The sequence below is a fragment of the Passer montanus genome, unplaced genomic scaffold (assembly GCF_014805655.1).
Source record: "Passer montanus isolate IOZ18808 unplaced genomic scaffold, ASM1480565v1 scaffold55, whole genome shotgun sequence".
NCBI lineage: Eukaryota > Metazoa > Chordata > Aves > Passeriformes > Passeridae > Passer > Passer montanus.
The window spans coordinates 4149327-4162376 of record NW_024370485.1 but is presented as its reverse complement, the minus strand read 5'-3'; the positions used below and the strand labels follow the sequence as shown (position 1 = coordinate 4162376).

Sequence of the window (13050 nt, the reverse complement as noted above, 5' to 3'; positions counted from 1 at the left end):
ATCCAAAGCCCTCTTTTTCTAACTCCTGTTGGACTCTCAGCCTATTCATGTACTACAAAAAAACCCATTTCATTCTGCAATTGTCCAAAAACACCCAAAAAATGAGCTAGCTTCCTCACTTATACTAGTTTTTCTTCATATTCTATCCAATCTTTGAGAGAGGCTCCATGCCCTGTATCCAGGGACATCCAATTTTTTATTATGTCCCTATGAATGTAAATTCTGTGTTGTCACCCCCAGCAAACACACTTTTTATTGTTGAATCTACTTTGAATTCTGGTTTAAAAGAAGACCAAAACAAACCACAAAGAATTATGCAGCTGACATTTCTTCCCATTCTTGCCCCAGTCTCCTTTCTTAATGAATAATGAATGATAATGAATGTCTGCAGAGAGGCTGTAGGCCACCAAGTAGAAAGGAAGCAGGGAGAGAGCTGTAGCCCCATGGTTCTGCCTATTAGTGCTTAAGCATACACCAGCTGTCTAAGTTACATTAGGGGAGGGGCAGTTGCAGCTCTGAGCACCTGGAAAACCCATCAGCAAGGGTTAAGTAATAGAAAAGTGGAAGGCTTCTGGTTTTTGGTTAGTTTTTTTTTTTTTCCATTATCAAGAGAAGGACTCCTACATAATGTAAAATCCATGCTGCTACACAGCACATAAAGCCTTTGCAATACTAACCTGTTAAGATTTGATGCCATGGTGGTGGTGAGCTGTCATCCATCGTGGAGTATCCATCTGCTTGTTGTCATACTTACACAGGATCTGAATAAACTGCCCCCATCTGCCCAAGTTTTGGCTTTGGTTACAACAGCAGGAAGAAGGTCAAGGTCAAGTAAAGCAGATAAACACGATTAACTGTGAGCAGATGATGACTCACCTGTTTTCAGTGGGAACAGCCTGGTACTAATGCATCTGATTGAACCAGGGTTGGAGGGATAAACCAACTTAAAGGGAATGACAATGCAAAAATTAAAAAGTAATAAAAAGCGTAAGGTTGAAAGCAAAACAGCTCATGACCTCTTTCTTTTTGTTCCCATCTGAAGAAACAACGGAATACTCTTAAAATCAGCATGTGTCAAGTCAGACGCTGGAAAGGAATTGAGAGGATTATTTCACAATTTTATTGCACAATTGAAAATTAACCTTTTCTTTTTTAATATTTACAAGCCATTTACTTTGCACACACAATCTAAACAGCATTTTCCCCGATAAAATTGTCACCTAGAAAACTTACACACAGACTGAAGCATATGTGTAAATTAAGTGGTTTGTGTTAAATGCAAATTGCCTCAGTCTGGAGGGGGAGGTGCTTGGGAGATGGGGCAGCATAAGGAAAGAAGACACATTTTTTCTCTTTCCTGAAACATTACTTAAAAATCTTTCCCCAAGCTGGGGAGAGAAACAGAAGAGTTGAAGCAGAAGGACAGCCAGTCAGGTGATATATTAGGAAATTCAAGGTGCTGAGTTGGAGAGTCAGAATCTTCAGTGCCACAAGCCTTGTTTCATGCATAGCTCACCCTAAAGGTCATGGCACTCCAGTTTTCCCCTGGAGAATGTAGAATCACCTTGGCCATGAGAGAAAAAGAATGAGGTTTGAGTCTTAAAAAGAAACACACATGAAAAGCCATTGTTGGGGGATTTTACCCTTTCTCAGAGTTTCTTACCTGCACTGTTGGAAATGTGCTGGCTGACACACTGCCACAAACCTGGCACAACCTGACACCAATGCCAGGGGTAATATTTTACCCACCATTATGAAGCCTGCGGTTTTGGGCTGAAAATGAGTGCTTTCCTGGCTGTTAGCACAAGCTGCCTGTCACAACACTCAGCACAGTCTCTGGAGTCCACAAATCACCCCCTCCCGTGGCTGATCCACCCACACCTTTTCTGTCACTTGGATTGTTGTTCTCAAGTTTGTCAGCTAATATTGAATATAAAGCCTTGCAGCACTTACTGCTCAGTTTCCAGGGGATTTTGACACCTGCAATCTTAAACGAGTAGGTGGCAACTCTAAAACTGATGCTCACCACCAGCACTGTAACCTTTTCTGCTGCTCACAGAGCAAGGGGTGAAGTGGTGCTGAAGTGAACTGAAATGCCCTCTTCTGAAGTCCTGCTCACTCCATTGATTCAAAGGAAACAAAGGGGACTGAAAAGGATGACAATCACCAGAAAAAGCTGCCCAGGAAGCGTCACCATCCCTGGAGGCATTTAAAAGATGAGTAGGTGTGGCCCTTAGGGACATGGCTTAGTGGTGGACTTGATCATAGATGTCTCTTCCAACCTAAATCATTCCATGACTCTATGACCAGCTCCCACACCACGGGTCTCAAGAGAGCTGCCAAGTTGTATGGACTGAATCAGGGCCTGGATGGTTCTAGCTGGGCACCTAAGAACTAAGGGTTCTGGCACTGTGAGATTCCTTTGGTATTCAGATCACTTTGGTGCTACCTTTCATCAAGTTTTGGGTACCCTAGGGAGGAGAAGTGGATTAAGTTTTGTTTTTGCATTAATGGCATTAGAGGCCTAAGTCCTCTCTCCTCTCCTCTCCTCTCCTCTCCTCTCCTCTCCTCTCCTCTCTCACTTTTTAAAATGAATATGTTATTGATAGTTTAAGGGAGCCAGCAATGGAGAGATGTCTTTTCTCTATGTAATAGTTATCATCAGATCTCAGCACTGTGGATGTTGTACATATAGTCTTTAAAATGCCTGTAAACACCAGCCTAAGGTAGATATAAAGATGGATTTAGGGCTGCAGCAGATGGCAACATGGAGAAAAAGTGGAAAACACAAGAATGGTCTGGCTAAAGAAGGATCCTGAAATGGAACCCTACAGAAATAGGGGGAAATTTGTAAATACTGGAAACCTGTGCTAAAATTCCTGGCTTGAATAGATTACTAACCCTCATAGTGCTGCTGATTCCAGCCACACAGGACTATTTACAATTACTCTTCCTCTCAAAACAGTATTTTTCTGGAAGGTCTATGGATGTAGTAGACAGAAAACTTTGAACAAAATGAGTATGTTAAAAATAAACCAAAACATAGTGAACCCATTTTTACAGCTTTAAAATGATGAATTTTTTATCAGGTGTAGCTTGAAGATTAAAATTGAAAAAATCCCCGCAGAATAAATTTGTGTGGAGGCTCAGGTGCCATGTGAGAAACACTGCTCTAGTACTGAACTCATGCAGTGGTCTGGTATGAGCCAGCAGACTTTCATACTTATTGGAAGAGACATAGCTAGGTAGAAATAAAACCTGTGATAGCACAAACTAATAAAGAAGAATACCCCAGGCTACAGGAAAGATTTTCCCTGCACTAACATGGAGGACAACTCAATGACCGCTCAGTTCTGTTCTTCTCCACAGACAATGCTGTACTGTAATGTTTTCAAGTCTGACAGATGCAGAAGCAAGCTGCAACCTATTAAAATAAACAGAACATACTGAGTTGGAAAAGACCCACAAGGATCACCAAGTCCAGCTCCTGGCCCTGGACAGGACCATGCCCAAGAATCACACCATGTGCCTGAGAATATTGTCCAAATGCTTTTTGATCTTTGTCAGGCACAGTGCTGTGACCATTTCCCTGGGGAGCCTGTTCCAGTGCCCAACTACCCCCTGGGTGAAGAACTTCTACTGATATCAAACCTAAACCTCCCCTGACACAACTTCAGGCCATTCCTGGGTTCTGTCACTGGTCACCACAGAGATGAGATCAGTGCCTGCCCCTCCTCTTTCCCTCATGAGGAAGTTGTAATTGTAGTGAGGTCTCTTCCCAAGTTTCTTCTTCTCCAGGTTGAAAAAGCCCAATTATCTCAGACACACCTCCTATGGCTTCCCCTCTAAAGCCTTCAGCATCTTTCTGGATGCTGAATCTAAAGCTGAGAGCTTTAGATCTTTATTATACTGGGGTGCCCAAAACTGCCCCCAGCACTGAGGCTGCTCCAGTGCAGAGCAGAGCAGGACAATCCCCTTCTTTGCCCAGCTGATAATGCTGTGTCTGATGTCCCCAGGACAGGGCTGGCCCTTCTAGCTGCCGGGGTACTGCTGGCTCATATTCAACTTTGAATATGAATATCTAAATATCTTAATTTCACTCATGAAATGGAAATGAAAGCAATAAAATTTAGAAAATATTTGTGTCTTGGGTGATCTGATTCAGAGTTGTTTTTTACTACAACCCTTTTTTTTGCTCTATGAAGTGTAAACAGAAAGATGATGATAGTGCCTGTATTCTCTGCATTTATGACAGAAGCTGTAAGGTTAACTTGGTGGATATTTTATATTGATGACTTGCTGTGAATGTTAATCCTTGTGGGTCCTTACAGTACTCAATAGCTTTTTTATTTTTTAAATTGCCTTTGCTGTTCCTTGAAGAAGCCTTAACAGTGAAAAATAGAAGATGTAAACTCTCTGGAAGCCATTTGAACCTGTATGGAAATACTCATTGATATTATGGATGGAAAACATAATTTTGCATATCTGTCTATTCTCTTATCAACACAGCAGAAGGTTGAACACTGGCCTGAACACTGAGTCTCAGGTCAGCTGGATTAATTGGTGCTAATATAATTAGTAAACACTGAGCAAGGTGTCAAGGGAAAATACACACATCTCTTCTTCGCATTCTGGACCAGCAAACTGCTGAGTCCCAACTTTTCCTCACCCCAAGGGGCCTCTGTCACTCACAGCAAGTGTACATCGAAAATGCAGAAAAGCTCAGCAAAGTCAGTCATCAGAATAAGAGATTTCATACTGAACTCACTATTTCAATCTACAATCACAGGTGGTGGTGCCCCTTCTTTCCTGCTGCTGGTGGTTAGGTCTGACTGGATGAAGAATTCATGGATCAATCTGCATTGGACAGCTCTTCCTTCCCTTACAGCATCACTGGAGAGCACTGCTGGAACAAGAGTTCCACAGGCAGATCAAAAGAAGAAATTCTATGAACCTCACTAACTCTAGCTTTGCCCCAGCCGTTGACCTTAGTGCTGACAATTTAAGAAAGGCTGGATAGTCAAGACTCCTACTGTTATCAAGCTTCTATTATCTTTTTTTTTTTCATTTTTTGTTAAGGGCACCAAAGGATCAGTGTGGGAATCCAAAGAATTGAAACAAATTAAATAACTTTGAGCTGAGAATGGTTTACTCGCAGTGCTTTCAGGAATTTTACAATCCATAGAATTTACTGCAGGTGGGCCACATTGGCCAGTGTTGGTTAAGAAATGCCACAAATCCAGAATGGGGTTAGTCCAGCCCACACATCCTATGAACAGATCTTCTGAGGGACTTCAAAATGCTCATGTCTTCCTCATTCCTCTGAAAATCTGGCTACTTAAAATAAACCCATCATACCCCCACCTGCAATTATTTACTCCATATTTCTTTCCTTACCTGACAGACTGCTCATAGTCCTTAGAGTGATCCCAGTGATGGAGCAGACATGCCTGGACAGAGCTGGGATTCATCACTCTTGCAAATTCAGCTGTTTGCATTTGTAGCCTGGGGGTGAGTGCTACAAGGCCTCTGAATGTGTGATTTCCATCAGCTTCATAGGACCCCCTCCACATGAGAAAAGCCTGCAGAACTGCAGGTGTTCTGTTCAGAACAGAACTGCAGGTGTTCTGCTTTGAAAGCCTGAGAGCATGGGGGATAGTTGATTTTCCTAAATCACAGATTATACCTATCCTTTGGGGGAAAAAAAAAAGTCTGTCTTTGCTCAAAATTAAGACTGCTATCGTATTATGAAAACCTCAATAAAAGAAGAAGTAAAAAGAAGTATCATACACCCAGCTGCTTCATTCACCCAAATATTATGCATTCTGTGCAGAGAAAGAAAGAGAACTCCCTCAAAAAAACCTGGACAAAGACTTGTGCACAGGCCACGTCCTACTATATATGTGTGAGGGGACAGAAAGAAGTTTTATGAGCAAATCACCAACTCCACCACCAACTTAAAATTTCATATCCTCTAACTTACATGTGATTGAATTTGCAGCCTTATCACAAGCCTCGTGACGTAGTTGTTAATGTTGAAAATGCACACTTCTGTTGACTGACAATTATGTTGCTATAATACTCAGAAATAGGCTAAGCTTGGCTTGAATCACCTGGCCTAATACGTTTGGGGACCTCTTCTTGAACATATATGGTAAGGGTGTCTAAATCTCTGGTCAGAGAATTACCCTCAGGTCAGAACCATTTCTTTTAGAATGAAATTTTGTGTCTTGTGGCAATGGACATGGAGCTCTCAAATGCAGCCTTTTCTGCCTGTGCAGTGACTTCCACTTCCATGCTGCAGAGATTTAAGACATTTTAACCCTACAGAAATAGTAATGTGCTGGAAGCAAGGAAGCTGCTCTTACCATATGTGGAGAAGCCACACACAATGCCTGAACAGATACTAAACTCTAAGCCTGGGCTTCAGACTGCATCCTGACACTTTAGTGACCTAACACTTCCACTGGAGTATCCACTAACACGTCTGAACAAATATGCTCATATCACTGGCCACATAAATAAATATTTGGCTGGCTTTCTAATTCCCTGATTATTTTTTTTTCAACTCAACATCATAATTCTACTCTGTAAACAATCCCCAAATCCCAAATAAGGGTACGAGGAAAATGTTCCAGCCAACTGATGCAGACACAGCTCCTTTTGAAATTCTCAAGGACTTTATGTTCTCTTTTGGGAATGTATAACTACTCATAAAACTAAACTCTTATAAAAGCAAGATTTTTCTAAATCCAGGTTTGTAAGCATTTCCTGAGAAATAATTTCTGTGCACAGCCAGCAGCTTTTCCAAGCAATTTCATATAGTAAAACAATATACAATATTCAAATAATCCACAATACACCTAAGTGTTTGGATGTAAACACACCATCTAAATATACATTATTAATTACTACTGTGAAAATGACTTCATTGAGCTATCAATGCTTCTGCATTTTCAATGCTGCAGTGGGAATACCTGATTACTGGCTGGCATTTTCTACTAGTGACTTATTTGTTCCAGTTTCACCTAGTGGAGTTGCAGAAACTTAGCTGTTTTTTTTCCCCTAATATTGAAATATCTTTTGAGGTAACAATGATACATTCCCTTTCTAGCACTCCCACCACTGAAAGTGTTAGACCTGGTTGAAGTTCATAAATAATGACACTCACCCCACTTGCTGATCTTGCTGTGTTCTGCTGCTGCTGCCCTGAAACCTGAGGAACACCCATACAGTATCTGGCAGAGCAGGAAGGAATGTCCTGAGCAATGCCTAAGAGTAATATCTCTGCTGATTTGCCAGGACTCCCAGTGCTTCTGGCCATTAATCTTTCTCAGCCGAAAACAGATGGGGCTATTAGGCAGGCTGGAGTAATGGGGGAAACTGGCAAGATGGAGAAGGAAATGCATTATCTTCTGGGTAGAACTGCACATAAAAATGAGAACATTAAAAATGTATTTTTCATATTTAATTGGACGATGTATGATTATACCTACCAGAAAATGATGTGCAATGTGCTTTGTGCAGGGCATTTATAAAACTGTTCAGCTGTGCTAGGGCCTTATTTTCCTCTGTGGAGAGAAACAGCAGCTACGGTTCTGACAAGCTTTTTGTGCTTTTCCCTCTAACACAGGGCTTATTCTGCTGCAACAGCTACTGCAAATAACACTACAAAGTGCCTCTGCTTGTTGCAGTAAAAGAAAAATGCATCTTACGATTTACCAACAAACCACATGAAGCTAACCAGGTAAAAAATCAGAACTTTACGAGTAATGGGAGCATATGTCATATTCAGTCTAACTGAGGTGATGGAACTGCAGGTACAGCTGCTAATTCCTTTATGCTATGACATCCAAGATAATGATTACAAACAGAAAAAAAATAGCAAATTAGGAAGTGGGACCAGATTGTTTACACAGGAAACTAGCAAGGCTGGAAGGAATTACTACAACTAGGACTTGGGGAAAAGCCTGATAGATACTAAGAACTATCCCAGATAAACAGAGACATTTTCTATGCAGGTAAATGGTAGGTGATCCTTAGCGAGAAAGTGATAGGATGGAAACCACAGCTAAACTTTTGAAGGTGTGTGTATGTGTGTGTATTTATCTCTATATATAGATATATCTACATATAGATATATCTATTGTGACAAGAAGTGGAAACATATCAGAAGGGTATAAAGGGTATGATAAGGAAGTGTTTCACCCAAAACTTGCACTTGCAGAGCCTGTTACATCACAGGAAGAAACATGAAAACAAAAATAGGAGGACTAGTGCCAGGCACCAGGTTATTATTTGGCATAATAATTATGTCTGAAAGTGATGGGATGTCAAAAGATGCTGGAAAATACACAATTCTGGCTTTGGGACTTGAAAAGTTTACAATGACTCTTAAATGTCAATGTTTAGTAGTGGAGAGGGAAAAGGGAGACACAGAACAAAATATGTCAAGATAAGAACCCAATTTCTGTAATACTTTATTTCTGATCCCCTAATTAGGAAAAGGTGAGCATTTAGGAAGGTGAAAGAGGAAAATACCCTCAAAACCTAGTAGGGTGACATTAAAGGTAAATTTAAAACCAAAAACCTCTTTTTCTTTTTAAAGAATCAATAGCTCTAAGAAAACCTGAAATCCTCAGATTAAAATAGAAAGGGCTGATAGACAGCCATGGAGTATGGTACCCCTTGGACAAATGGAAGACAAAGACAAGGAAATGTTGATATGACTAAATGGGAAATTTCAGAAGTTATTGAGGCCAAACAGGAAACCTCCAGAGAATGGAAATAAAACTGTGTAAAGATGGAAGAAGGTATGTAACAGTTAAGATGGAGTTTGAGGAAGCTAAGAGGGAATCTGAAGAGCAAACAGTAGGAAGTTAAAACTGAAAATGAACATTTGCTCAGTACACCAAAAGCAGGAAGTGAAGATAACAGGCAGGCCACCCCAAGCAAGTAGAAGAAACAATTAAAGACAATAAGAACATTGCCAAGAATCTAAATGATTTATTTGCATCAGTCTTCACTGAGAGGGTGCTGGAGTGGTATCTAAACGAGAGACTCACACTTTCCAAATATCAAAGATAAGGAGATTGAGGACTCAAGAGAGAAGTTGGTGGAACAAATCAATAAATCAAAGGCATTAAGTTACCAGGTTTATCAGCTACTTCTGGAAGATTTCAGGAGAAAACTGAGAATTAAGTAACAAAGTTCCTAGCAAATACTTACTACAGCAGAGGACTGGAAGACAGCCAGTGTTGTAACTGAATTGGGAATTTTTTTTGTTGTCAGTGGTGGATTTTTTCATGGTGTTGGAGGAGCCCTGGCAGTTACAGACTGATATGTAATCCTAACTTGCCATCAGGTAAATTGTTTGAAATGTGCTAAAAACCCTCAAGACCCCCACCTCTCAAATTATGAAGCACAGAGACAAATATGACATGATAGATACAAGTCAGTACAGTGTCTATAAGGACAAAACAAGGGACTCTTTGCACCTACTACCAATCTCTCAGCTGATTGCACTAGCCAGCACACCTAAGCCTACCCAGGAGGTCCCAAGACTCATTCAACAGGCAAGTAGCAAATCATTACCTCCCTGCTCCCCCATCCTTCACCACTGAGAAGAGAATAATGAGAAGAATACTGATAATGGAACAGCCAAATAACGTACAGGTTATGCTGCTTAGGGCAATCCAGTCTATCCTTGGGAACATTGTTAAGCCAAGGAGAAATGTACATCTGGAAATGAAATTTTTTTTTTATATATGGAACATAATGGTGGCCACACTGAAGCTCTGACTGGAGATTTCATGTAGGTACAATGAATGGTAGCCTTTCTTAGATCAGCTTTTGGGATCTTCCTGCACACTGGCTAATCAACAGCCTCTGTGCAGCAGGGTTCTTCTCAATTCTCAATCAGCACAATGACCTGTGCCTTTAATGGTAATACAGGACTTGGGCAGTTAAGACTATGATGTTTTTAGAAGAATGTATCTTAGCCAGAACTGAGCACTAATATCACTTCTTCTCAGCTCTCTCCAGCTTTTTATGTAAATCTTTGCATAAAGCCATTAAGAACAGAAAAAAAAAGCTCTTTGGAAAATTATTCAGTGATGTATTCTTATGCAGCTAACACTCCCAGGGGAAGAAGTGAAAACTACACACAGCCTCCCGCCCCTTTTTATTTCTTGTCAAAGACATTGCCTTTTTGGGCTTTTCTTATATATACACAGAATGATGAACTGATATTTGTAGTTTAAATGTCTGGTTTAACTGCGTGGTTTCCACCGTAACAGAAATCTCTCACAAATGTCAGGTTAGAAATAAAACCAAGCTCTAGAGGGATGAGGTGGGGAGGAAAGTAGAAGGTCCAGTGGCTGAAAAACAAAATGGAAAAATGTGAGCAGAACACAATATGGATCCGTTTCCCAGCTCAGGCAGTGGTATTGGTACATGTGGTTGTTTGGGGCAGGGAGACAGACACATTGCTCACTGAGTTGTTTCTGCTTTCTCTATTAACATTGCAACAGAAATTACAAATAGCCCTGAAAGGGGTAGTGCACCGTATCTCTTCCTCCCATGTAAACACAACATTAATACTGCAGATAAAGAAAATGGCAAAAAGTCCAGTGTCTTGTTTTCTGCATTTTGCTTGTTAGGTTCCTGTTCGACCTCCAGCAAATTCCTGTGTGTACCGATGTTGTGAACTTGACCAGTCCACGTTCAAGCAAACACTCACTCAGATTCCCAACACATTCTTTTCTCCCCGTCCAATGGGGAGTTTATTCCTAACAGTTCTGCTCCTTTAATTATAAACTCCTTTAACGAAGTAGTTCTGAGACCTTGCAGCAGGCAGCAGGAGAGCACCAAGGCTACTAGTTGCCCTTTTACTCATTTATATTCACTGTTCAGCAGAGAAGTCCACTTAAAGCCTAAGGCCCAGTGCCTTCACGGATGGGCAGCACTGAAATGAGCCTACAAATCAGTATTCCCCAGGCACAATGTGCCTTATAGGTAAAATCCAATTCTTGCCTAAAAAAGATAAAAGGTTAGAGCCAGGCCCTTCATCTTATGAGACACAAGTGAACAAGTTGCTCTGATGAAAACAGACTTTAAAGTGACAAGTTTTGTTCACTTTCTGGCGGAGCTACTGATCTTCTTTACTGGACCACCAAAACTGAAGATGGCAAAGAAACACAAGGGAGATATTTCCTTGGCAAGGAAAGGAGCAGCATTTAGGACTGGGGCCAAGGCAGGGTGGGATATAGGGGATTTTCCTGATAAAAAAATTGATTTGAGAAAAAAAGACCAACCAATATCATGTATACAACTGAACCAGTAACACACCTTCTCAGGAGTGCAGTATTGTATAAGTGTCCCCTGTGTTTTCAAGGCTAATTCAGACCTTTGGCTCATCCTGCATTAACAAGGTCATCCATGTTAACAGGGCCCCTGTGAAAGTTCACAGGTGAAAGTTCCCTTTTAGAGTAGTGCAGATTTGAAATTCACAGGACAGCGACCCGAAGATCTTCCTTTACAGATAAAAAGCATGTCAAATTATTAAATAGCAACATGAAATCCTATATTCTGAAGGTCTGGCTGTGCTCTGCAGTCAAGAGAGCGGAGTGCAATCCCAGCCCCTGCCCAGTCCCCACCTTCGGTGGCTTGGAGGGCGCCCGGCCGGCCCTGCTCGCAGACACCTCACGAACGCTAAAGCCGACAGACCTGGGGCAGTCGGGGAAGGGATGAACGAGCATAGTCTGAAGAGATGTCACTTCAAATTTCTACTGTTAGAACTGCCAAGTATGATATAAAAACAAAAAGTGTTTCTCAGTTAGGAGTTCGAAGCCTAGGCCCCAGACGCTGAGCGGCTCTTGCCTCAGTGTCCCTGCTGGCCAGGCACGGGCTCCACGGTGCTAACTGTTGTTCTCTGCCGTGAGATATTTGAGGGCCGCGAAGCCGTAGTGGCGCGACATGTCCTGCTGGAACTCCTCCTTGAGCGTCTTGAGGCAGATGCGGTATTGCTTGTTGGAGCGGAACTTGGTGATGTCGAAGCTGGGCGCGTGCGGCATGTGGATCATGTAGGCGTTGGGCAGCACCGTGAACTCGTACTCCTGCGGGACAAAGGCACGGCTGTCAGGGGGATCCCAGCCTCCCCCAAGGCACCTCCCCTGCACCTCCATAGCCAAACGTGCTCCATGGCGTAATGGCGCGGTTTGTGTCTCAGCAACAGCAAACCCATCGGGGATCTCAAACAAGCTGCCTTTGTTTTTTCAGGTAGCTTTTTCTTGGTTTTTTGAAAGATCTACTTAATCTTTTTGTAAAATAGAATTTTTTGCGTTGGAAGGCACCTTTAAAGACAATCTAGATCAACCTTCCTGCCATGAGCAGGGACATCTTCAACTAGATCAGGTTGTCAGAGCCCCATCCAACCTGACCTTGCATGTTTCCAGCGATAGGGTGTACACCTTCCCTCTGGATAATCTCCCCCAGTATTTTACTACCCTCATGGTAAAAAAACCCCAACAATTTTAAAAGATTTTATCCCATATAAGCCAAATAATGGGGAAATAGTACAAAAGGCACACCTGAAGCTATGTCTGCCACACAGATTTTTCAGCAGCGTGATTGCAACAACACAGCTGTGACTACATAGCATGAGTCTTAAGCGTTCATTCCAAAACATGGCTTAGCCCCTAAAATTTATTTTGCTTGGGATACTAGAATAAGCTACATTTACAAAGGCAAAACCCCATGACAAATGTTGCTTTGCCTATATGCCAAGATACTTACAGAGACAAAACTGTCCAAAATTATTTATAAGCCTGAAATAAGGGGAGAATATGGTATAATTTAGAGGCAATATGTGAAAATGAACCTGCTAATTCCATATGCTTTGAGACATTTTTACTCAAATTAAATTCTCCCTCACAAAGTTTGAGATACTGTGCTAACTCTCTTTCTCCTGTAAAACTACTTCAATTATTCTCTTAATATCTGACCAAGTTCTTTGACAATTTTTGTTGTTAAAAAAATGATGGCTGATTT

At 41.5% G+C, this 13050-nt stretch overlaps 1 protein-coding gene across 2 annotated transcripts in view; it reads right to left on the bottom strand.

Moving 5' to 3' along the window:
- Positions 1-1097: 1097 nt before the first annotated feature.
- The window catches only part of LARGE1 (LARGE xylosyl- and glucuronyltransferase 1), a 280581-nt gene continuing 268628 nt past the window's right edge, over positions 1098-13050 (bottom strand). For both annotated transcript variants that reach the window (XM_039725272.1, XM_039725273.1), the window contains one exon: positions 1098-12116. In XM_039725272.1, coding sequence (XP_039581206.1) covers positions 11919-12116 — 198 coding nt within the window. In that variant the 3' untranslated portion in view covers positions 1098-11918. The remainder of the gene's footprint in view (positions 12117-13050) is intronic.